Source organism: Metarhizium robertsii (genome assembly GCF_000187425.2).
Source record: "Metarhizium robertsii ARSEF 23 chromosome Unknown MAA_Scf_6, whole genome shotgun sequence".
Taxonomy (NCBI): Eukaryota; Fungi; Ascomycota; class Sordariomycetes; order Hypocreales; family Clavicipitaceae; genus Metarhizium; species Metarhizium robertsii.
In genome coordinates, this window is record NW_011942204.1 from 178,016 (window position 1) to 201,510 (window position 23,495).

General features: G+C 51.0%; 10 protein-coding genes across 10 annotated transcripts; 5 read left to right on the forward strand and 5 right to left on the reverse strand.

Annotated features, from left to right (window-relative positions):
* Positions 1-1,522: 1,522 nt before the first annotated feature.
* On the forward strand, positions 1,523-2,455 carry MAA_11305 (chitinase 18-4; the record flags this gene model as incomplete). The annotated part of the gene is made up of 1 exon (XM_011413293.1): positions 1,523-2,455. One exon carries the CDS (start codon positions 1,523-1,525, stop codon positions 2,453-2,455), a length of 933 nt encoding a protein of 310 aa, XP_011411595.1.
* An 866-nt stretch (positions 2,456-3,321) lies between these two features.
* Positions 3,322-3,864, forward strand: MAA_11306 (uncharacterized protein; the record flags this gene model as incomplete). The annotated part of the gene is made up of 1 exon (XM_011413294.1): positions 3,322-3,864. One exon carries the CDS (start codon positions 3,322-3,324, stop codon positions 3,862-3,864), a length of 543 nt encoding a protein of 180 aa, XP_011411596.1.
* Positions 3,865-4,924: 1,060 nt separating this feature from the next.
* On the reverse strand, positions 4,925-5,584 carry MAA_08984 (uncharacterized protein; the record flags this gene model as incomplete). The annotated part of the gene is made up of 1 exon (XM_007826982.1): positions 4,925-5,584. The coding sequence occupies one exon, from the start codon at positions 5,582-5,584 to the stop codon at positions 4,925-4,927; it is 660 nt and encodes a 219-aa protein (XP_007825173.1).
* Positions 5,585-7,051: 1,467 nt separating this feature from the next.
* MAA_08983 (Ankyrin repeat protein) lies at positions 7,052-7,876 on the forward strand (the record flags this gene model as incomplete). Its single annotated transcript, XM_007826981.1, has 1 exon — positions 7,052-7,876. The coding sequence occupies one exon, from the start codon at positions 7,052-7,054 to the stop codon at positions 7,874-7,876; it is 825 nt and encodes a 274-aa protein (XP_007825172.1).
* A 1,029-nt stretch (positions 7,877-8,905) lies between these two features.
* MAA_08982 (uncharacterized protein) lies at positions 8,906-9,178 on the reverse strand (the record flags this gene model as incomplete). Its single annotated transcript, XM_007826980.1, has 2 exons — positions 8,906-9,093; positions 9,148-9,178. The coding sequence occupies 2 exons, from the start codon at positions 9,176-9,178 to the stop codon at positions 8,906-8,908; spliced, it is 219 nt and encodes a 72-aa protein (XP_007825171.1).
* A 1,687-nt stretch (positions 9,179-10,865) lies between these two features.
* Positions 10,866-14,114, forward strand: MAA_08981 (Heat-labile enterotoxin, A chain; the record flags this gene model as incomplete). Its single annotated transcript, XM_007826979.1, has 1 exon — positions 10,866-14,114. The coding sequence occupies one exon, from the start codon at positions 10,866-10,868 to the stop codon at positions 14,112-14,114; it is 3,249 nt and encodes a 1,082-aa protein (XP_007825170.1).
* A 702-nt stretch (positions 14,115-14,816) lies between these two features.
* MAA_11307 (uncharacterized protein) lies at positions 14,817-16,703 on the reverse strand (the record flags this gene model as incomplete). Its single annotated transcript, XM_011413295.1, has 1 exon — positions 14,817-16,703. The coding sequence occupies one exon, from the start codon at positions 16,701-16,703 to the stop codon at positions 14,817-14,819; it is 1,887 nt and encodes a 628-aa protein (XP_011411597.1).
* Positions 16,704-17,514: 811 nt separating this feature from the next.
* Positions 17,515-18,670, reverse strand: MAA_11308 (chymotrypsin B1; the record flags this gene model as incomplete). Its single annotated transcript, XM_011413296.1, has 4 exons — positions 17,515-18,084; positions 18,148-18,337; positions 18,431-18,461; positions 18,544-18,670. The coding sequence occupies 4 exons, from the start codon at positions 18,668-18,670 to the stop codon at positions 17,515-17,517; spliced, it is 918 nt and encodes a 305-aa protein (XP_011411598.1).
* Positions 18,671-21,913: 3,243 nt separating this feature from the next.
* On the forward strand, positions 21,914-22,382 carry MAA_08980 (Cyanovirin-N; the record flags this gene model as incomplete). The annotated part of the gene is made up of 3 exons (XM_007826978.1): positions 21,914-22,070; positions 22,168-22,307; positions 22,362-22,382. The coding sequence occupies 3 exons, from the start codon at positions 21,914-21,916 to the stop codon at positions 22,380-22,382; spliced, it is 318 nt and encodes a 105-aa protein (XP_007825169.1).
* Positions 22,383-22,638: 256 nt separating this feature from the next.
* Positions 22,639-23,421, reverse strand: MAA_08979 (short-chain dehydrogenase; the record flags this gene model as incomplete). The annotated part of the gene is made up of 1 exon (XM_007826977.1): positions 22,639-23,421. One exon carries the CDS (start codon positions 23,419-23,421, stop codon positions 22,639-22,641), a length of 783 nt encoding a protein of 260 aa, XP_007825168.1.
* Between the last annotated feature and the right edge of the window lie 74 nt (positions 23,422-23,495).

The following is a 23,495-nucleotide window of genomic DNA, read 5'->3' on the forward strand; positions in this document are numbered from 1 at the left end:
CGGACTTGGTGACTCGAACACGGCAGAGGATGCTGTAAATATCCAAGACCGAAGCCAAAAATTCCATTTTAGCCCAGTGCCGTTGGGGGCAGTGTGTTGGGCAAAGATCCGTCATGGCAGCGGTGCATGTCCCGGCCGAATTGACCTTTTCCCTCCATCATTCTCCATGAACAAGTCAAGAAAAAAAAATATTTGCGACACTACCGAGTATCTTGAACCGTTCAAGAAGCAATGGTATTCTAATCGGGGAATTCCCTACAGGCGCGACTACCTCTTCCATGGGCCATCAGGAACCGGTAAAAGGTCTCTGAACCTTGCCATGGCTGGCTTCTTCGGAATGCGTATCTACATTATTAATCTTAATAATACCAGTACCACTGAGGACGATCTTGTTCCTCTTTGCTAGTCTCCTGGAACAATGTTTTGTTCTTCTCAAAGACGTCGACTATGCTGGTCACACCCGTGCCCGGGACCTTCACGCCAATGGCCCTCCGTCACGAGATACCGCTTGTCACAGCAGAAGCCAACCGCGCATCAGCTACTTCCACCCGGGGGCGTATAGCCTTGTCGGGCTTGCTAAATGTGCTTGACGGCGCAGCGTCCAAAGAGGGTCGCGTTGCCATCTTGACAACCAACGATATCAGTTCAGGCCATCTATACATTATACGAAACGAGGCCAAGGGTGGACAGGCGACAAATGTCGGATACAGCCGAATTTGCTGCCAAGCTCCCAGAAGAACTACAGTTTCGTCTAGCCGAAATTCAAGGCCTCCTTCCCCGGTTTAAGAACAATCCATCTGCTGCTATAGCTGCTACGGACAAATAGGTCGCACAACATTATGCAGGAATTATAGCAGGAGAGGGTATTCTTAACCTCCGAAGTAGTGCAAGAAATATTAGATAATTACATCTGATATAACTGTAGCTCTGTAATGTTCGTGCTTAGTATAATGGACGCCAAGTCTATATATAAATTAGCAGACACGTAGCCTGTGTGAACTTACCAGCGAGGTGCTGAAAAACGGAAGTCGGAAGGCGCGACAACAAGAGAAGCCACTGTCATTTAGGCAAACCATTTCTACTACGTAGCCATGTAATGGGACTTGACATGTCAAGTTGAGAATGCCCTTTGTCCGACTTTTGCTCGCCTATCTGGCCTGCCCTGGCGTGATTTGTTAAATTTGGCCTAACATAATGGAGATCTCTTGTTGTTCGCATAAGAGTTAGTGTTAGGGTTGGCTAAGGAATGTCAGATTTACTAGTCGAGGCAGTTGTCCACACTCTCAAGTGAACATTGTCTGTTAAGCCCCAGAAAGCATTATTTAATATCCAGCTTTTGCTGTGAAGGAACTGACGATGATCTATTTAAACCAACAGAGATGCCTACGAGTGACGGCTGCGTTGGCCGGGGAATGGAAGATCACGTGACTACACCCCTTGGTTTGTACAACAGCTGCTCCATGCTCTCAACACGATCAGTTCTTCTTCGTCCAAACATCAACGCAAATAATCTCCAACACCCATGGGCCAATCCATTGGAAGTCTGTTCCCGCTACGGTGGCGGCTCTGGCTGGGCAATCTACTTTTCCGCCCCCTCGGCCCTTTCACATACAGAGTCAGCTGGCATCGCGTTATCAAGGGACCATGCGATCCCACCGAAATCGAGGCCATGAATTACGTCGCCGCGCACACCACGGTTCCTGTGCCCAAAATCTATGCTGTGCATAACGAGGGTCACTTTACCTACATAGAGATGGAATTTATCCGTGGTGAAACCTTGGAGGAAGCCTGGAATCATCTGTCAAAAGGCCAGATGACGGCCGTCTTTGAAGATCTCAAAAACCACTTGGCAAGCCTCCGCGCGCTGCAGCCTCCAAAACAGGGCATGGTCTCGTCTGCACTCCAGAACCCGGCGTTTGACTGCCGCATTGGGTTTCGCTTCTTTGGACCCGTAAGCCACGACGACTTTCACTCACTTACGCGAGGGCATTTAATCATGGAAGATGTCGAGCCGTTTCTTGGCCCGGAAGTAGCAAAGACGCACACGGGCAGCTATGCAACGTATTTTACCCACGCAGATCTAGCGCCGAGGAATATCATGGTGCGGAACGGACGTATTGCTGCCATTATTGACTGGGGCTTTGCGGGATGGTATCCGGAGTATTGGGAATTTACAAAGGTGCACTATAATTTGTTTTTCGGTCAAGATGTTTGGGTGGAATATATGCGTCTTATCTTGCCTGGCTATGAGACGGAACTTGCAGCGGAGCGAATCCTTTGGAGAAGACTACCAGAGCCGGGGACGATTTCTGGCACATTCTCCAATCCCCACGTTCATACCAAGGGTTCGACTCCTTCCGCGGAATGGTTGAGGAAAAGAGCTGGTCTCAAATCAAAAGACTTGTGGTCTCTTGCCTTGGCTAGAGGAAAATATGACACTACTGTTGTAGCCTAGGTAACTCGCAGGAAGTTGAATGGCAAGAAACAAGAAGGGGGAAAGTTAAGTTGAGTATAGTGGACCTTTAAGCTTTCTGTTCATTTATGCGAGCGAAGACGCTACCTTCAGACTTTTGACTTTTTTTTTTCCAGAAACAAAGAGCAACAACGAGGGAGAGTCCCTGAGAATCAAGCCGTGTAGCCTTGCACGCTCGCATGCGCCGCAACAAGATAAGCGTGGCGGCCGCGCATCCATGTCATAAAAATTGCACAACCAACAGCACGCCAACAAGCGGTGTCCCAATAGGCCAATGTCACCCCCCATGCTTGTTTACCCAGGTTTTGTTCTCCGGTGGAAGCTCCCATTATCCCATGATTGGATATAATTGCATATGCCTTTGATACCCACGATGCAAGTCGACGGCTGAGCTGGTTTCAAACGTGGGACCATCTTCACATCGGGGTGCTTAGGGTCTGCATCATGCGGGCGATTATGACCGATCCCACGCGCTTGTGAGGCTCATGAGAAATATCATTATGATGATAGTGCCAGCGGTAAGAGAGGCACCTTGATTGGCCACAGTTGGACAGCCCCCAGCGAGGCTGGTTACGTGCCGCTGGCACCAGCAAAAGGACCGGGCTTCTAATGTCTGGTACCACAACCAACACTTAGGGGATAACTACTTAAAATCAGGAGTCCCGCAGCATTCATCTCGCCTTTTCCCTGTCATCAAACTGTCTGAACCAGCCTTATTGTAATCTCTTCTCCTTAAGCGGCTGTTTCTCTATCGTCTACAAAAACGTTGGTGAGTTTAATCAGAGGAACCACCGCTGCTATGCTAACAGAAATACCCTCCAGGTTGGATACTACTTTGGTACTCCACCATGGCACGATTAGCCACCGTCGCTTTATACCATCGAGATACTCTTTCCAAAGGTCATTCCCGGCGAGTTTTTGGCTACGACGCTTTCCACTGGGGAATGATGGTCATGCCGGAAAATAGTCACGGGCGAGATTGCAATGCGTATGAAGCCACGGATGCATCTGAAATTGACCCCGTCACATTTAGGATGAACAATCCTCACATGAACTGGTGGTTCCGTCCTAAAGAAAACATTGACCCCGAACTTAGTTCCAAGCTTATTGGGCGCATCGTTATCGGTCATATACCGGAGGATGTATTAAACCCGCAATTAGAAGAGTTTTTTGCCAGCATTCCCTTGCCGGTTAAAAACACGAATCCGCAGCAGAGCTGCGTAACTTGGACCGTGAATGTTATTTTGGCCCTGCAAAAGAAGAATTGGGCATGGAGCTTTGATATTGAACCGTTCAAGGATTGGGCGCTTGCTTACGCTGACGACAGAATGAAGGTGACTAGTTCTACCCAGCCAAAGGTGGTGACATATAGTGCACAAAACGGAGAGTAGGGGAGAATCAAAAGAGTTTTGTTTGTACTTGAGGCAAATTTCGGATAGTCTAGAAATACATCTACCCCATTGATGGTAGCGTACTCCTCTTTTCCTACAGCCAGGCAGCTGGTGTCACTCATCGTTGGATTCTGTGCAGCTGTCCAAGCTATCAGTAACTAGGGCTGGGCTGAAAAGAAAGGAACCCTTTCCACAGTTGATAACTTGATATCATGGCCTTGTTCGAAACCCACCACATCGTCATTGACTATAAGTGGTGATTTATCAACAACTTGTTGCTCGAACTCCGTCCTACCTAGAAGTGGTGGGTGAAAAAAGTCTAATGGTATGTCGAGCACAAAGTCAGCTCTTCTGTTGTACACGAGCATTTCAGCACGTACTTGAGGCCAACCCGTTCCCCGATCACTACTTCCTTGACTACAGACAAGACTTTATCGTGTGTGAGCCAATCAAGAGCTCCAAGGTGGCTCGATTGACCCCAGAGACTCCAGGCTGAGAATGGCGGCTCTCCAGGACTCTTTGGGAGCTCCGAGAGTTTGGGAACAGCTGGAGGTGAAGGAAGTATCAGTAATGATTCCAACTCTGCTTCAATGTATCCAAGATATATGACCCGGAGCGTTATAAAGTGCTGCAGGGCGTTACTTTCGTGGTGGACCCGGAGGTCATTGTCTGCGAATATTTAAGGCAAAGCATGTGTTTATCGACAGATGATTAGACTTGGCGGAGCCTGTTCACCAGATTCACGGCTTACAGGGGATGTATTTTAAGAGGGAAATGACTCGGCCCATGTAGCCTGGACTACTATCTCATAAGCTATCCATATATTGAAGAGCTTACTGACTTGGCATCAACTCACTCTTCTTAAAGGATTTGTAGTATTTAAAGGCAAGAACAAGTAATAATCTTATCTATCACCTGTAAAATATAGCGATCAACATACAGCTTAAAGAAGGTAACTCTATCCAGTCAAAGTTCCACATTCCATCCACCTCTGGCCCTTGCCCCCTGAAGCTCCTTGCACCCGCAAACTCTACGCATGCCGCTCGCTAAATATGTAGCTTTACGCACCGTCAGGCTTCCTCTCACCCTTCTTCCAATAGATTCTCTCTTCGTTATCCTGGTGATATTTCGCGTCGTCGATCTTGTTCTGATCAAGCCAGATGATCACGTCCACCTTGCCATGGCTGATAATCTCATCGAGCTCGACGCTCCAGAAAATGCCGTCCCTTTTGGGCGTCTGATCATGCGGGAAGATGAGGTAGGCCTTTCCCTTTGCCTGTTGCGCATAGTACTTGGAAAACGCCTTCTGGAAGTCTCTAAAGGTCTCGGCGTCAATGTCCTTGTACTGGCCCTGCTGGTAGAAGTTGTCGCTCTTCCAGATGTCGCGGACTGTGGTGAGCCCCTGCTTTTCCGCCTTCGCCCAGTCTCTGATTTTGGCAATCGTCTGTCTGTTTTGGCCCGTGAAGAAAGCAGCCTTGTCCTTGTGTGGATGCCCCTCCTTGGCGTACTTGTGGAAGTCTTTGCCATCCCTGATCAATTCGACAACTTCATTCCTGTTTGGGATGTGCTTGTTGCGAGGATAGAGCTCAAGGTTGCTGAGGTCGCTGACAGGGGCTCCCAGGGCAGTACCTGACTGTGAGGAAAAGAGGAGCAAGGAGCTCAGGAGGGAAAACAGGAAGAGGAGGACTCCGCCTTTGCGGTTGGAGGTAGAGTACATCATATTTGGCTGGAGCCAACTTGTGGATGCAGAGCAAGTAGTTTGAAAGAGTATAGATGATGGAGTGCGTTTGGGTGATAATTCAGAACAGAAGCTAGGTAGTCTCGTGGAATGAGGCCATGTTTATAGTTTAGCCTTGGGCATAGAGCTTCCTCTTCTCTCAGAAACCTCAGACTGCCATTATTTCGTGCTACGAGATACTGACACGGCTACGACGCGCAAGGGGTCATACGGTGCTGGCTCTGGTAGGTCTCGTTGTACAGCGTTCTCAATACGAAGTGAGCCATATTCCGCAGCTTCATTCATGTCGTGATACACTCATTGCGTATCTTTGGCGGCGAAAAAAAAAAAAAAGGATTCTGCCTTAACCGCTGTTGGTCTCAGCTTACACTCCACAGGAGAACGGCACGAGAATCATCCTACTGGAAGAGTCGGCCAGCACCACCTCCGTGAGGAGCCGGAAAAGCAACCGGGGACTGCTTTGGAGGACATTTGCAGCCTGGTAGAATGCCGTCTCGGACACTCCCCGATGGGATTGCAGTTGGGCATGCAGCAGCATGTTTACCTCCTCCCCGAGATTATGAGAATCGAACAGCCCTGTCTTCTGTCTTGCTCTTTCCAGGATTCCGTTGTTTCAGCAGACGTCTCCGCCAACAGCTTGTGCTCATAAACGCTGATTTGTCGTGGGCAATATTCACCACGCTTAGCGACCACCAATCCTTCCGAAATCACCGAAAAACAAAGGAGGATCCTAGTTACGGTGACGCCTAAAATTTGCCATGCCATGATGACGTAGACGAGTCCTACCTTTTCCTAGACGGCACGAAACTTGATGCACTCCCAATGCTTCAACGGCCCGTCGTCATTGTTCACTGGCACCTCGGCAAGTCAGCAAGGCAGAGGCAGTGTTGGTGATCAGCGCCCAACGCAGGGCTGCGCGGACCAACGCGTTGAAACAAATTGTTGCAGTCAGTAAGCTCTGGGCAGTAGTTGTTGCTTCAGGCTCCCCGTGCCGCTTCAAAGGAAAAAATCGCAGCTGAGACGTCTATACTGAGCCCGGGTAGTCCATTTGGAATATGTCGCCGACTGTTTCTACATTTGAAAGATCAGCATGGTAGCGACACGTAATCATGACTCGAACTCGGTGGCAACCCAACCCCCCCCCTTGCAAATAATTGTGAGCAGCCTGATTCGTCTCAGAACAAGGACCAAGCTCGGTCCAGCAGACTTTGTAGCACAAGCCTCCGGTTGCTGACGGGGAGGATGTTTTCGCCGTCTCACAAGAGTCGTCACAACTCAACCCAGGAGCCGGATTAACCGACTCCGAAGTCAGTTCCAAATTTCGACATCGCCGACAAATCATTCAAATCACCTTCCATTTCGTCATTCCACAACCAAAAAAAAAAAATAAAAAAAAAAAAAACCAGCCAAGCCTTCTCATTTACCATACACTCATCTGTTCTGTTCATCATGGCGTCTTCTACCGCAAAGCTGTTGCCAGACAAAGTGGGGGACGAAATTGCCAACGGCAACATCCAAGGCGTCTCAGAATTCTACACATCAGCAGACCCGTCAAAACAGTCGGATTTGCTCAAGGGAATAGCAGAGCGCGCAGCAAAAGCAAAACAGGTCGACATGCTCAACTGGGTCTTTAGCCAAGGGTTCCAGCTAGCGCCAGACTCGTTAAACAATGACTTTTACCACCAAGTGTGCTGGGCGCGCTCCCTTGCCGTGTGGCAAACGCTTGTCAGAAACGGGGTCGAGATTGGCGGGCATCATAGTGAATTTATAGGTGACGCATTGAGCTTTGCAGCATACCATGGCGACGTCGAGATTGCACGCTTGCTCCTGGAGAATGGCGTGGACCCCAACCAGGCATGGGGATACGACGACGTAGAGCCGGGCACTTGGGCCGTCGTTGGCGAGCATCCGTCGTTGGAGACGCTACGTCTGATGCTTCAGCACGGATGGCGCCAGGAAGAGAGCGGCGCGCATATTGCCGCGGCCGAACGGGGCAATATGGAGGCGCTGCAGTTGCTGGTTGACCATGGTGCTGATCTGGAGCTGGTGGAGGGATGGTGGTTCAATTCGGTGGTGATTGAGAGGGACGAACGGGGGACCGCCTTGTATCGCGCGGCGTACAAGGGCCGACAAGAGCCGGTGGCATACTTGATGAGTAAAGGTGCCGATGTGTGGTTCAAGGATACAAAGGATCGGTCGGTCTTGTGGGCGGCGAAGCAAGGGGGGAACGACAAGGTGGTGACGTTGTTGAAAGAATCGGGGCTGGAGGAATAATCGACAAGGCATACGTCTGGCCACGTATTGCGATGCGTGTTTGTATGGTATTTCCTTTGGAATAACACGGTTCTCTACCCGATGACGTTATCTACTTAGTTGTCAACGGGTAGTTTGGGTATAACCAAGCACATGGTGTTTATATATTTAGTCTTTACATGCTGTAGTGCCAGCAAAATTTTTAGTCAGGCTGAGGAATGCAAAAAAAATAAAATTGATATGCATGTATACTTGAAAGCTCCCTTTCACATTCGCGGCTGGCCATTAAAAATCATATCCCTCAAAGTTTATCACATCACCACCAGATGGTGCGCGGGGTTCAACGCAAAGTACACCTTAGATGACCGTGAATTATCGTAATAACCCGACTATCGCTAAGATACAGGATCGTTATAGACCAGGTTCACTGTAACCTGGACGGTCGGTGCTTATGTGGGTCACACTGGCGGGGTGCTTTCAGGGACAAGCCGACATGGATGGACATTTCGGTTTCAACTGCCCCTGAACAGGTCAAGTAGAATTTTCCGCATCTCTTTAGATGCAAAATGGCTCGTGGGGCCTCTTCTGCCATACAAGTCTCCTGGGTAAGCGAGTCTCCGCGAGCCATTGGGCAACTAAAGAGATTACGAGGCAGGCGGGTCATTGCGGGGGCCCCCCCTGCTCCGGTTATTGGCCGTTTAATTTCTATTTCAAGGTCTAAATTCACCGCTATTTTCCGATTGGTCACTGACCCCGGGAACTAACACTCCACAGCCTTCATGTCGCGCTTTACCTCGTGAGGCATACCCGCCCGGCAGTTGAAATCCGGCGGAGTGGGGCGATTAATCACAAGGGGAGGCGAATATAGTGTGACAGGAGACGGGGTTGTATATGTTTTATCAAATGCGCAACAATTTCTGTCCATGACTAACGCGGGGTGCATACGGCCACCCAGACATGACAATACACTGCCGCTTAGACGGCGCCGAGTAGAAGAGGGAATCCATCGATTCACCTTGACTGCCGGGCCCGTCGTCATCTGCCGACACGTCACTTTCCCGCCAACTTCTTCATCAGCTCCGTCATAGTCTCGGTCGTCCTTGCGTATTCCAGGAACAGCTGTGACAACTCTTCCTTTTCCTTTTGCTTGGCATCCTCCTGGCGCTGCTCAAGGTGCTGGACGGTGCCGTGCTGGGGCGCGTCGGCGCTGGCAGCGACGGTCATGAAGGTGGCGGCCACTGCGGCTGGGTTAGCTGGGCATGATGCGTGGAAACAGAGGTAGAGAAACTCACAGGCCAGGGCAAAGGCAGCAACTCGAACCATTTTGACGCTTTGGTGTGTTTTAAATGAGTGTGTGGATGTGGGAACAATGAGTGAGTACGGATGAATGCTGGCCTGTAGAAGCAAAGGCAGGACTAGACGTTGGGATATATATATCTCAGACGTCTACAGCATCATGCAAGTATCCGGACAAGTTGGATGAGATGACCGCCATGTGAAGGCGCCTTCTCCACAACAGTTAGCGATAAGCATGGCATGGCATGACAAGACACAGCCTTACGTGCGTCACGCTAGTCTGGGGTTATATTCGGCGTTATGCATCCTCACACCACGAGTTTTTAGTGCAACAAAAGCCTCGCACTGTTGACTAGTTGACAAGTCTATGCAACATTGACACACGTCAGGTACCGGCACTGCGTCTGATCTCTTTGTCGCGCATCGGTAGTTGTCGCCGTCGATCATTGCGCAGCGCAATAAGGGTAACAGATAATCCCTCCGGTCTCCACCGAGCCGAGTCATTCTAGAGTTTCCATCCTCGTTGTTACCAGAGACATGGAGCCTACACGTGGAAAGACGACCAACATCACTTGGCGCTTCATCGTGCGATTCGCGAGCTTGAACCCCGGCCGTCGGGCTCAACTCGCAGTCCTCGTTATTACAGCATATCCATCGCCGGCTAGCTCTACGGGTACCGGGGAAATGGGTATCCCAAGCAGGGGCTGTTACCGCGGAGTTGTCGCTTATGCATCGCCCCAGAGAGCAAAATTGGGGAGCCCGGCATTGGAGGTCAACTCGTACCGAGCACGTCGCCTGACTCTCGTGGAGCATCGTATTGCTTCCCATCAGTTGGTATCCCTTGATGGCACTTGCTAGAGGCATACATCCATGTCTCCTTCTCTTCCGTCTCTTGTCAAGGGCATGTGTTGCAAAAGCAAGGTAACATCACCAACAGCCTAGTGAGGGTGAATCACCCTGTTTAATTACATGTCAAATGCTAAGTTTCTCAATGTTTCATCCCACTTCATACCCTCCAAGCACGCGTCCCTACGACAGAAATTCCCTCGGCTTGCGAGTCGTGGTTATGCCGTATCATCGGCTTTGACCGACAACTAGGCTGCCAGCCTCAAACTCAGCACCACAAGGGTTCCCAAAAATTCTGACGCAGCCTTCACTACTTGCTCTTTGCAAAATAGTCTCAATTCATGCCATTATGCACTTTCGTTTCAGTATATGCCAAGAAACCAAGAGTCATGATGGTCAAGCACGTAGCAAGGCTGTTGCTCTGCTGGCGTGGCTATGTCGATCTACAATGCCGCATGCCTGTGACGATCACCATCTCGGAAATCCTTTTCTTCATTCCAGCATGCTGTTCGTATACCGAGGCATATTCATGTGCATAATCATGCGATCCTGCATAATCTGGACAATAGTATGACATGACGGCATAGCCATCTTGTCCTATGCCTATCCACTCGGCAAACTAGCCATGGAAGCTAGTGGTCATGTCATCACGAGGGATATACTTCCAAATACACGAGAAGAAGAGAAAGCAAACGTTGTTATGCCCCGGCATGTAATCAAGAATGGAGTATATATGTTCGTGTCGTTTTCCACTCGAATCCCATCTTCTTCACGGGCTTCACCCATCACTTCATCAACTCACTCGCTTCACACATTCATTCATTAGTTTATTCTTCACATTCTTTTACAGATATTGACTTCCGCCACCATGCGGTTCACGCATGGCCTAGCCCTCTTGGGCTTCGCCGTCATGGCAGCCGCCTACTCCGAGGTTGGCATCTACGAGCGATTCTACTTCTACTATGCTTATAAACTGGATGCCATGACCGTGGGGGAGAAAAAAATTGCCACCGGATGTGGTGCCAATTGCAATTTTGACGAATTCATCAACTTCGTTGAAGAAAACAAAGGCGCGAATATCCGCAAGGTCTCCACCGAACACTTCCCCGACATTGAGAGGACTGCCGAGCTGTATGCGAATAGCGGCGCGGCGACCCAAGTGAGGGAAGGGCGTGTCTTCAATGGAGTCGGTAATTACGGAGAACTCTTCGAGAAGGTGCGGACTAGGCTCGAGGGTCTCCAGCACAAAACGAAGTACGAGTACGACAAGCTGTCGGGGGAAGAACTGGCAACCAAGGTCCAGGAGGTCAAGACAAAGCTTATGGAATCCCTGAAGCAGGTCTGGCAGGGCCGCGTGCGAGCCTCGTTGTCTTCTTTCAAGCCATACGAGGGTTTCAAAATCGTCGCGACTGCCGACGGCCAAGCGGTCGACTTTAAAGCCACACTCGAAGCCAAGGAAAACAAGGGAGCCATAACAGAAGAGCATCTGAAGAAGCTTTGGGACGAGCATGTAGAAACTTTCAAAGGCGCAGATGCCGTCAAGGAATTCAAGCCGCTCAAGGACTGGCACCCAGCTATTGTTGAGGAGAATGGAATCATCAGCATGAGATCTTCGTTGGAGGGGGCAGTGGAGAGCGGCTGGATTCCAAAAGATTCAAAATGGCTCCAGAGAAATTGGAAGAAGAGCTACGATATCGGCCATAGTCGCAACGTTGACTCTGTTGGGGATACGTACAAAGCCTTGGAAGCCAAACTCTGCCCGGGGGCGCCTAGCAGACGTGATTTTGGACTGCTGCGCAAACGACAGGCCCTTCTCTGTATTAGAGCCGCCGAGATTGAAAAGACCATGGACATCAAGGCAGGGGATGTGGACAACGGGGGTAAGCCGCCGGGAGAGAAGCCGGTGAACCCGGGCGAGGAGGGCAAGCCGCCGGGAGAGAAGAACATCCCGGCCAGCGAGGAGCAAGTCAAGAGGGCCAACAGTGTGTCGGAAAACTCGTTTGAGAAGTCGGCCGAGAAGCGCCTGGGCAAAGTACCAAAGTCGTTTGAGGAAAAGTACGGGACGAATTCGTACAAGGAGCTGCGAACCAAGGCCCTCGAGTACAAGCCACTGGAGCCCAACTCGCCCAAGATTCGTTCCGGCGGCACCGGTCTCTCCAAGGTCGGAAAGGCCTTGGGCGCCGTCGGCGGCGTCCTGTACGTCAAGGGCATCATCGACGCCTTCAGGGACCACGTCTCTCCTCTGCACTTCTTCGCGGCCGTCACCTCCATCGTCCCCTTTCTGGGGTGTGCCGTTGAAACCGGCGCCTCGATCGAGGACAAGGTGCCCGTCGGCTTCATCGTGGCCGAGGGCGTCTTGTGCAACGTTGCCGATGCCCTGCTCCTGACGCCCTTTTGGCCGGTCGGCATCGCGCTTCACCTTGTCAATGCCGTTGTCAAGTTCTTCCGCCCTCCTCCCACGCCGCCGACCGTCTTGGAGCTGGCCGAGAAGCGAGACGCGGCCTGGGCTCACGCGCTCGAGGACATTTACCGATACACATACTCGGCGTACGAGACGCAGAAGAAGTCGTCCTTTGCCTTCAAGACGGAGAACGCCCTGTTCTTCGACTCGCTCAATGTCCTCTCCGAGTCGGCTGACACCATTGGCTCGCTGAATGCGACAGGCTCGGCTGAGCTGTTTGATCCCAAGCTGTTTCCCGACCAGAGCGCCGTGCCAGACGCGGCCGAGCTCGAGACCAGGTCCAAGGAGGCCATTACAAACCTTGAAGAAGAGGAATGGGGAGCCGTGTTGCGCCGCCAGCGCAACACTCTGCTTCGTACCGCCATTGCCACGGCCAACGGCTCGCTCTTTGAACTGGACAAGGCGGCTGTCGATGTCAATGACAAGTTTATCAAGTACATCGAATCCCCGGAATTCAAGGAGACGTATCCCAATAGCGGCTGGCAAGGGGAGAAGATTCTTGCCTTTTTCAAAAATTGGGCAACTTCGATCCGCAAGCATCCTGAACTGGGTGTGGCCGGACCTGTAGGGCTACTTCTTGCCATACCCGCAGGGGATGACAAGGACTTTGAATACCCTGATATCCATACCTTTATCAACAAGAGAGTCGAGGAGACAACCGAGTATGTGAGATCGAAACCTCCGGCGCTGCCACGGGCGCTAGACGTTTCATTTGTTCTCGGGCAGTCCAAGGCACTTTTGAATCTTCCCAAGGACACGCTATCCCCCTTGTCCTTCTTGGAGGTTGAAGTGAGCTCGGCATCTGAAAAGCCCCTTTCACCACTATACCTCCAGACACTGGTGGTCCGCCACACGCGGGAGATTGTCGACGTCATGTACGGGCGCATGAAGGAATCGGACCTCAAAGACACCGACTTTGCCGTGCAAAATCCCGAGCTCCTCAAAAACTTCCGCCTCCTCATCGCCATGAAGCTCGGCGCGGTCCACGACGCCGACCGAGTCGCGGAAATCCAGAGGCGCCACCCCAGCGGCTGGGACCCCGAGCTGCTTAACGACCGCGGCCTTGTCCGCGCCATCACCCCGTATATTCCCCCCGTCCTGGAAGATCCCACCAGCCCCGTCCCCGTGTCTCACTACCTGACAATGGTGTCTGGCCTCGAGAAGACGCTCGTCGACGAGGCCCTCCAAGCCAGAGTAGCCAAGTACGTCGAGACACAAGACGAGGCCACCAAGAGCTTCTGGGAAGAGCAAAAGAAGAACTTTAATAGTCTCAAGACGATTGCGGAGAAGATTACCGGTGTGCTGGCCCGCCCGCCCTCCATGCCGGGCGACTTCCTGGCCAAGCACAAGCCCACGTGCGTCAGCAAGGGCCAGGACGAGAAGATGTGCCAGTACTTGGTGGAGGCGTGCTACTTTGCCGAGAACATGGGCGACGAGTTTGTCAACCAGTGCTTGGACGCGGCCGTGTCGCTTGAGAAGACGAGGGAGCACAAGGTTGAGCTGTGCGCCAAGTTCCCCAGCTACAAGAGCTGCGAGCTGGCCATTCACGACTGCGACAAGACGTACAGGAATAGCATGTACACGGTGCTTTTTGAGTGCGCGGCCAGGGCTGCCCCTGACCTCGAGGCAGAGTATGCCAAGATGGCGGCCGAGTAGATGACCAGAGGGAGAGACTTCATGCGAATTTGGAGCAGGGGGCACGGCTTGATTGGTTTTTTTTTTAGAAATTTTGACGAGAATGCTTTAGGGATGCAAATAGAATGGTCTAGTGGGACTTGATGGGCATTTTTGGCAGTTGTGCATGTATAGGTATATGTGACGGCGGCTGCAAGTAGCCCGACATTTTGAACTCTGACATTCCTGGTCTTGGGAAGCTAGTTTATGCAAGGTGTAGGCAACTTGATGCACATAAACTTGCGTTCATCTGCTTTTATGTGTGGTGCTTGAATTATTTTGAAATGTGATGGCAATACTAGAGACTCCCAATAGGCCTGGCCGGCCTCGTAAATATGCCCCAAAGGCAGAGAAGGCAAGAGAACGTGTACTTGTAAGACGTGAGCGAAGACGGCTTCAAAAGTCCTCTGCAGCACATTGGGGCGTCATTTTATCATTTACGCAGCTTGGAAAACTCAAAACACGGCTCCATCTCAAGGGATACTAGAAACCCTAATATAAAAGCTAGTAAAAGTACTTGAAAAAGATACAATACGTAGGGTAGGTGAGGGTTAGGGTTACCCAACCCTAGGGGCGATCGCATCGTAGGACAACGCCAGCTCATGTGTAATGCTGGGAAAACTCGCATATTTACAGCACAAAGTCATGGGCAATAGGAAACGCGGAGCAAGTAAAGCCAACCACTTATACGATTTGAATTGTTGTGCTCCTGTGCAAAGCATCCTGCCCCCCATCTTTCGAGAATGCTTCGCCATGCATTGCCCCTGGAAGCAACATCCATCCAATGAGAGTAAACCAACGCCTACTGTCAGGTACCGGCCGAAGAATCATCGGCATGCGGCATCCATGGAGTATCCAGACTTGATCCCCCTCTTCTGCCTTGGCGCTGTGGTGCAAGGTGCCCAATCTCCCATTTTCCGTGCCCGCCAAAACTCGACAAGAGAGACTGGTATATACCGGACCGAATGCCTCATATCTATCACAGGACACACTGGTAGTCCCGAGTGCGAGATGTCCCATGGTCAACTCGTCTTTTCCGTCATTCTCTGCCGCAATGCCACGTATATTGCGAAGCAGGCTCCTTCTCTCCTCCGACGTTGGTCTGTCCACCTGCCACATCTCGCGGTACCGTTCCTTTGATAGCCACGGAAACAAAAGCAACGTTACATGTTTCTTTTCGCACAGCGGTCGCTGAGGATCACTCGGCCAGAGTCGTGTGCAGTAGCTTTCCAGTATTGAGAACCACTCCAGTATTGGGAGCTTGTCAAAGTCTTGCCTGGGTGCGACAAAGGCGATTTTATCCAACAAGAGACCTTGGACAGACAGAACTAGACTCTCTGAATCAATAGAGGCCGCGCTTGCCGTGGTGCTGCCCGCAGCCTGGCTGGCATACACTTGGCTCCAATGAATGGTAGGGGCATTGGGCATCCAAGTCGGGATTGTATCGCCTCGACAAGCAACATCGACTGACTTTCTGCTGAAACACAAAAAGTCGAGACTGTTGTGATTCGACAGGTAAATGCTAAACACCTGCGAGTGGACTTTGACCACCGGAGCGTTGTAGTCGACTCGTACCTGGCTCTCGTCAGCCTGTGGAATAAGCCCTAGTATACCATAGAGCTGGTCTCGAGGCTCCGTCATATTCAGAGTACCTGACTGAAGGAATAACTGTAGCAATGATGAAAATGGTGGCTTGGAGATGGTGTCATCCTTCACTCCGTGGACCTGTTTCTTTTCGACAAAAGTTTTGCACCCTAGGGGCATGTTGTCTCGCTCACGAATAGACACGCCTCCCACGTCCTCTTGGCCATTCATGTATGTGCAAAGCTTCAGCAATGGACTTTCATGTGCTCGAGGTTGGAAATATGCTTGATTAACTCTTTGCTGAAACCCCAACAGCTGGTGCCCGCTGAATGTATCCCGATGGCAGTAAACCGTGACTTCTTTTGCTAAAATGAGCTCTTGCTGTATCCAGAGCCTTCGCCAGTAGGGATTTCGGAATATACCTGCAACCGGATACCAGTAGCTTGGATCGGCGAAGCTATCGAGCTCGATGCCTTTATCCAGGTAACAAAGACTATCAAACGAAGAGTCGCCAGCTTGCACGCTGTGGTCGAGCCAGGCACAGACAGCAGTCGCCTTTGCGAATATTACTCGCATTAGTTTTACCTGATGCGCCTTCTCGTCACTATCACGCTGGTTGATGCAGATGGCATCTGCCCAAAGAATTCGCGGCTTGTCTGGATAGCGCAGGTCGTCTAGTGCCTTTCTGAGGTTCCCAGCCACCGGAAATGCACAGCCGTTGATTGAAATATCGTATGTTGGCGAAGGACTTCCCCACGTGTAGCTCAGAGCCTCAAAGCCGGGGTTTTCGTCGACGCATGCGTGGGACAGGTGTCCTACAATTTCGCTCTGTGGTTTGCCTGGCTGTACTTCAAGTAGCCTGAATTGGGGCTTTCCGGTATCTAGGATTGCATACGGGAAATTGGCGGCCTCTTCTGGCCTCTTTGATCCATGAGTCGAGGGTATCCGCGGTCCCGAAATGCTTCCCTGTGTTGGGGAGCGCCTCATAGTGTCTAGCAATAAGGCTGCATGTGTCCATTCAATGGATAAGGGAAGAAAGTAAGGTGAGAAGATGGTACACATATATTTTGTATCTTGTATTTTACTTGCCGTGATGGAATGGAAGGAAGATGAGATTTCATGCATGCATGATCTCGGGAAGTTAGGCTGCGCTGAAGACGAGCGTTAAATAGGGCGAATCACGTGTATATGTATAACTACTAGCGGCCCTAATTATTATGCAAAGTATTTAATAATACTATAAAAGACGTAATTATTTATATCTTTAATATTATTTAGAAATAAGATTATAATAACCCTGGTTTATAATATTATAAAAGTTATTACTCCCTTGTTAAATTACTTATATTATAGTTTATAATTATTAATATAAACATGAAACTTTTATATTAATATGCAAGTTTATGTATATACCTATTTCAAACTCATTTATCAAGTTGCTTATAGCTCAACTTATAGGGGCTAGATTCCATATATATAGGTCCCGTTTCCGCTAATACTAGTAGAGTGAGAGTGTATATATTATTAACCGGCTAGAATATCTTTTTGGAAGGATACTCTGCCAATATTTGCTCTGAAAGACACGAATATGCGTCATTAAGTGGAAGGAACATAAAACAAGCACCGTCGACACCTAGCCTACTATATGTTAAAGCTAGCAAGGCAGACTACCAAGGCAAAACAACTCGATATACCACATCTTCATTGACCTTGCTTCCTTCCACTGAACCATGCGACTTGACTTGTAACCTCTTAAACTCCCAGTCTCAGCTCGTTCTGGCTGTTTGATACTGCTCACTCAGCGCCGTGTTACACCTTCTTGATATAACCGTGCAACACACTTTTGCAATTCTGGAGTCATCTTTTCGTTTTCTTTCAAGCCACATTGTTTTGCCAGCTCCCTAATTTTTGCAATCACAGCATCCAAAGCCGTCGGGCCTTCCTCTTCCTCTTCCTCTTCCCCAGTTGGGGTCGAAGGAATGCCAGCGTCACCGGGGCCAGTGGCATTCCCGACCAACTGAACCAGATCCCGACATTTAAGCTCTACGTTGAAAGGGGGACTAGAATCAGAGCCTCCAACGAATCCGTTGATAAAGTCGATGTAGCTGCTGACCCTGGCATATGCCGTGGGAGGATCCCAGCACTTCCCCCATGTCACGAGGCCGATTACATGTCCCGTCACGGGGTCGACAAGAGGACCGCCGCTGTCCCCCTCGCATGCATCCTTGCCATCGTCGCCAGCGCATATTATGTCTTCAACCGCGCCCAATTTGAGTTTCTCTGAACAGGCGCCGCGCTCGTGAATCGTAATATTCACCTTGCTGAGTTTGTCAGCAGGACCCGTGTTGCGACCGTCCAAGCCCCTTGCCTACTAGTCAGCGTTTTTTCTTTCCGACTATATCCTACACTGCGAAACTTGCATGGCACTTACCAGCCTGCGACTAATGGTATTCAGAACGGGGTCCGAGCCGCTGGCCGGTAGCGTTGCATAGCGAATCATGTCGCTCTCCTCAATCGGAGTTGCTAATTTCAAGATGGCAATATCATCATGACGCCGGATCGAGGAGTAACGAGGGTGTAACGCAGCGGATGCAACCTCCACTTCTACTCCGCCCTGGCGACTGTCCTGTGTAATGAGCTTAGTTCTTGTTATCCTTTGCCGGCTACGCCGAGGTGTGAGACCTCTCGGCAGCCAAAAGGGGGAGTAGACTTACCAGTGTTCCTGCTTTGACAGAGTCAAGACATCTAGCACAGTAAGCAGCAGTAAGAACGGTAGTGCTGTCTAGTAAACTGCCTCCGCAAACATGACTCCCGCCTTATCGTATACTAACAATGAATGGAAATTCACCGCCCTTGGCATATTCTCCGCCAATAAGTCTCTTGTGAATAGTTGCCGCTGATACTAGAAAAGTAGAAAACACAGCGGCTAGTGTAATCGTAATAACACGAACCATTGTAAAGGAGGCGGTGGGAAATCGCTAAAGAGAGATTTGTACAAGGCAAATGGATATAATAGCGCAGGCTAGTATTTAGTGCTAATGGCAAGTGTGGGAATGATTGGGACAAGCGGCTTGATGTAGGTGTCCTTGCACTTATATAAACGCGAATAAAAGAGACTGACGAGTCATACAATACAACGGCATTCTATATAATTCATGTCTCTGCTAGCACGTCATTCACGCCGCCGGCCGTACCGGTAGGGATGGAGCAGGGTTGGAAGACCGGGGAGAGTTGTTAAGTGGTAGTTCGAGTCCGGGGACGGAAATCATGACACATGTAGCGCGATGAAGCATCGAGTGTGATGACGAGGGTAAAGAGTGACCCGCGGCGCGGTGAATATTTTGGCCCAAGACCTGGTAGTGAGAAGCCGCCCAATTATGAATTGCATGGCACTTTTGCGGCCATGTAGGGGTCTTGGTCATCTATTGACTCATGCACACATGGATGAGCCCGCCCTCTCGGCTGCGTGGTAAGCAAAGCACCGCGTATTCTCTATTGCATTTCAATGCTATCGCACTAATAATTCGTCTGCCTGGCACGCACTTTGAAGAACATGACTGGGACTAGCCTTGTTGATAATATGCGGGGCAGAGGGGCCACAATTTATAAGTTAATTAAAATCTCTTATTAATATAAGTTGTGATAAAATTTATAATTAGTATACCCGGATAATGAACAGCTATTTATAAAAAGTGCTTTAATTAATAAAGAAGTCCCTGTATATAATCTATATAAACCTTGTTATCAAGTCATTCATAGCTACCAGACGCTTTGGGGATAGATTGTAGTCGACAGCTCCTAATTGTTGTAACGAGTCGTGATTCAGCCTCCCCCGGCCAACGCAACCGAGACTGTAGCCCCTTTATAAACGGGCCACGTAGACAGCTTCGAGACAATGAATTATCATCAATCCCCTCTCAACAATCTTCAAGAAATGGCGCCCAGCATTCTGTTGGGAAAGGCCCCTAGCTAGGGTTCCATTCCCGGCGCAGACATGGACTTCCGTCTTAAATCAAGGTCTACGGACTCTAGGCCATCCACGCAAGTCATAGCAAAGACTTGGTTGAACGCGCAACTACTTTCAAAGTCAATATTTCAGCCCAACACCAGAATGCCATATCCCACTACAATACTTGCGAATTCGCTATCAAAGTCATGGAAACAAAGCTCCAATGGGTCCTCACAACCAGACTTTACTCGGTCGACTATTGAAGAAAATTCTACATGTCCTGCTTTTGCCATGAGGACTAGACAAACGCCATGAGATACAATGACGTTTCCAATCAGAGCAGCAGATTCGACCCTGATGTTGCGAAACTTGTTACCGAGACCACAGGGCCAAACGCAACAACTCGTCATCGGCAGATCATGACCAGCTTGATCCGGCACGTACACGACTTTGCCCGCGATGCTGAGCTAACCCACGACGAGTAGATGACGGGCGTGGATTTGATCGACTCTCTAGGCCAACATTTCACTGCAAAAAGTCACGAGGCTTTTCGTCTACGTGACATGCTCGGACTGGGATCGTATGTTTGCGAGTTTGATGGAGAGTCAAGGCGCCTATCTAACAAGTCTGCAGCTTGGTGGATGAAATTAAGAATAAGACTGTCCCTTGCGGCAGTTCCAACTCCACGACCTCGGCGGTCCTCCGTCCTCTCTGGGCTCCGGACACGCCATTTCGAGAAAATGGCGCCTCCATCATTCATGATTCAGTACCAACTGCGCGTGGGCAAGATGCACGGCAAGGCTTTGGATCTCGCCACGGACACACCGATATCAGTTGCAATTGTTGCTGGGTGCATGTCAGTTGTTTTGCGCCCCAATCTGACAACATACGGAAGACGATGTCGGCGACTTGTACCATGCTCATCGCAGAAATCACCTGCACTGACCATGCATAGATGGCGCGCAAACTCCAGTCTCCGCTGAAACGACCGAGGTTGGCTTTTAAAAACCTATAGAACCCTCGTCTTTTTCGAGGTTCTTTGCAAGCTGCTCCGGAAGTTGATAGGACACGGTTGGTTCCTCCCGTGAACTGTTGTTCTCTTTGGCATGGCGTCTATTGGCACAGTCTTTATGCACTCAAAAAAAACTTTAATGCCTACAAGTACCTAGAGGTACTTGTTTGAGGGAGCCGGGCTCGGATCCGCAACGTTGGTACGTCATTTTGAGACGCGGGCAGGGGCGTTTGTTCAAGGCACTCAATCAAAGACTGGTCGCGCGTTTGACGGAAGCCAATGGCCTTGGCGCGCAAAGAGCAAGAGCGACCCCCTGCGCAGCTTGAAAGAGGCGCTGGGTCAACGTGAGGCCGCCGAGCTGTCAACTGGCCCGTGCCTACTGAGTACTTGCACACAGTACACGTAGCCGTTGACGCCAGAAGTACTGGTACGGCCCGCTGCGGGCTGGCGGCGGCTCCTGCCGAGACCTTTGTTTCAGCTAATCATGGGCCTCCCCCCGCTGTTCGACGGGCCAGAACGGGCATCACGGCCCCCCTCGCGGCGAGGGCTCGGAACGTGTGGTGCAAATATTCCTTTCAATCATCAACTTGGAGGTGGCAAAGGTCCTTGGTTTTCCGACAACATCCCAAGGCTCAAAGGTCTCTATAAATACAACGAGGAGCCCTACAGGCCCGAGGCAGCCACCGCCAAGGTCCGACTCGGCGGCTCTCGCGACGCCTTTCTTTGTTGTTGTGCAACCTTTGCGGCTGATGCCTTTGTTTTGGTCGTGGCCGTGTGACACGGCGACAAGAACCGGAGGCCTCAACCTCAAACACGATTCCCCCCCCTCCTGACAAACAAAATCAACGGCTTTGCAGCAAATGACACACCGACAGCCCAATTATCGTCAACCACGTACTGGCCCACTGTCAAAAAACAGGCCATCGCTTGCTGCTGTGACGTCTGGCCAGCCTGCACCGACACCAAATAGTTCCATGCGGGGGCCACAAACGCCATGTAGTATTTGCAAACCAAAAAGACAAAAAAACCCGTTACTCATGGCCCATTGCATGAGATGCATAGCCACAAAGGATCCAGTCTATGCGGGCGGGTGCGTCTTGGCGTACATGAAGCCCCCTCTCGGCTTGATATAAAAGTGCGGTTGGATTCGCCTTATTCCCGCACATTCGAGCATCACACCGCCGACCAAGAATTCCCAACCGTCCCCCGCTTCACACATCAGCAAACACGCGCAACATGTCCTTTTACGAGTCTTCGCGGAACATTTGGCTCGAGGACGGCCACATCCTCCACGCCGAGTGCGCCTACGGCGACGACGAGTGGCAAGAGTCCACCATTGATCTGAACGACTTTGTGGGCAACTCGGACGGCTGGTTCGTCTGGAACGGCGTCAGTAAGTCTTGCTTTTTACCTACCACTCACATGCCATCCTGTTTGCGTCCGGTGGTGTGCAAGTAGAGACGACTGACAACACGGCTCGTTCTTGATAGACTTTTCTGAATCTGCCGGTGACATCTCGGTGGACGGCACCATGCTGACCGCTGAGTTGAACATGATTGAGGAGGGAACCCGCGGGCGACAGGGCATCAATCTGAATGACCGCATTGGCAACGACAACGGGCGGCTGGTGGTGAGTTGTTCTCCTTACGGGGGTTGCGAGAGGCGGAAACTAACAAATTCGCAGTACATAAATCAGGACGACTAGTCAATAGAACCGCTGATTCTCTGCCAAGCTTGTCCCTTGTGATGCAATGCTTTATTTTACTGCCGTGATGGTTGATATGCCCCTCATTTATTGTACAAGAAGCCAGTATTCCAGCAAGCTAGAGCCAGAGTTGCCAATATCACAACCCAATTCACTCCCCAAAGTGGAGGAATCCATTCGTCAGGCCGTCACCTCTGTATCCTCTTGCTCCCATCACGAGGAACCACTCAGCAACACCACCAACAACAAGACACTGCTACTTCTTGGACGCCGCCTCATCATACAAGGCGCCGTACATCCCATACCACTTTTCGACAATGTCGCTCCCAACCCCCGCGGATATCATCTCGTCCCCCCTCTCCAGCTTCCGCGCCACCTCGCCCATAAACTCGTCCACACTCAGCGCCTGCGCATTCTTCTCCTTCTTGTTATCGTCGGGGTCCTCCCTCTCGCGGTGCAGGTCCGTCGCCACCGTGGGCGGCGCAATCTCGACCACGCGCACGCCCGACCCAGCCCGCCGCAGCTGCGTGCGCAGGTTCATGCTCCAAAAGTGCAGCCACGCCTTGGTGCCATTGTACACGGGGTTGATGACGGAAAAGGGCACAAAGCCCAGAATGCTCGACACGTTGATAACCACGGCGCCGGGCTTGGTCTGCAGGTGCGGCAGCAGCCCGAGCGTCAGGTGCATGGGGCCCCGGACGTTGATGTCGATTTCCTGGTCGGCCTTGGCCACAAAGTCGCCGTCCTGGAGGATATCCAGGGGCCGCTGGACGCCGGCGTTGTTGATCAGGCAGTCTAGCTCGGGGTGCTCGCGGGTGATGCGGCCCACAAAGGGCGAGATGTCGGCCGTCTTGCCCACGTCGAGGAGGTAGTAGCCCGCGGCGCCGACGTCGCGGGCCGCCGACTGTAGATTGGACTCTGTGCGGCCGGCGAGCAGGACCGTCTTGCCCTTGGACACGAGGTGGCGGGCCATGGCTTTGCCGATGCCGCCGCCGCCGCCGGTGATGACGGCGCAGCGAAAGTCGAGGAGCTTTGGCATGGCTGGGGAATTGATTTGTGTTTATGACGCGAGATGCTGACTTTGTTGTCGGTGAAAATGGTGCGGCGTTTAGC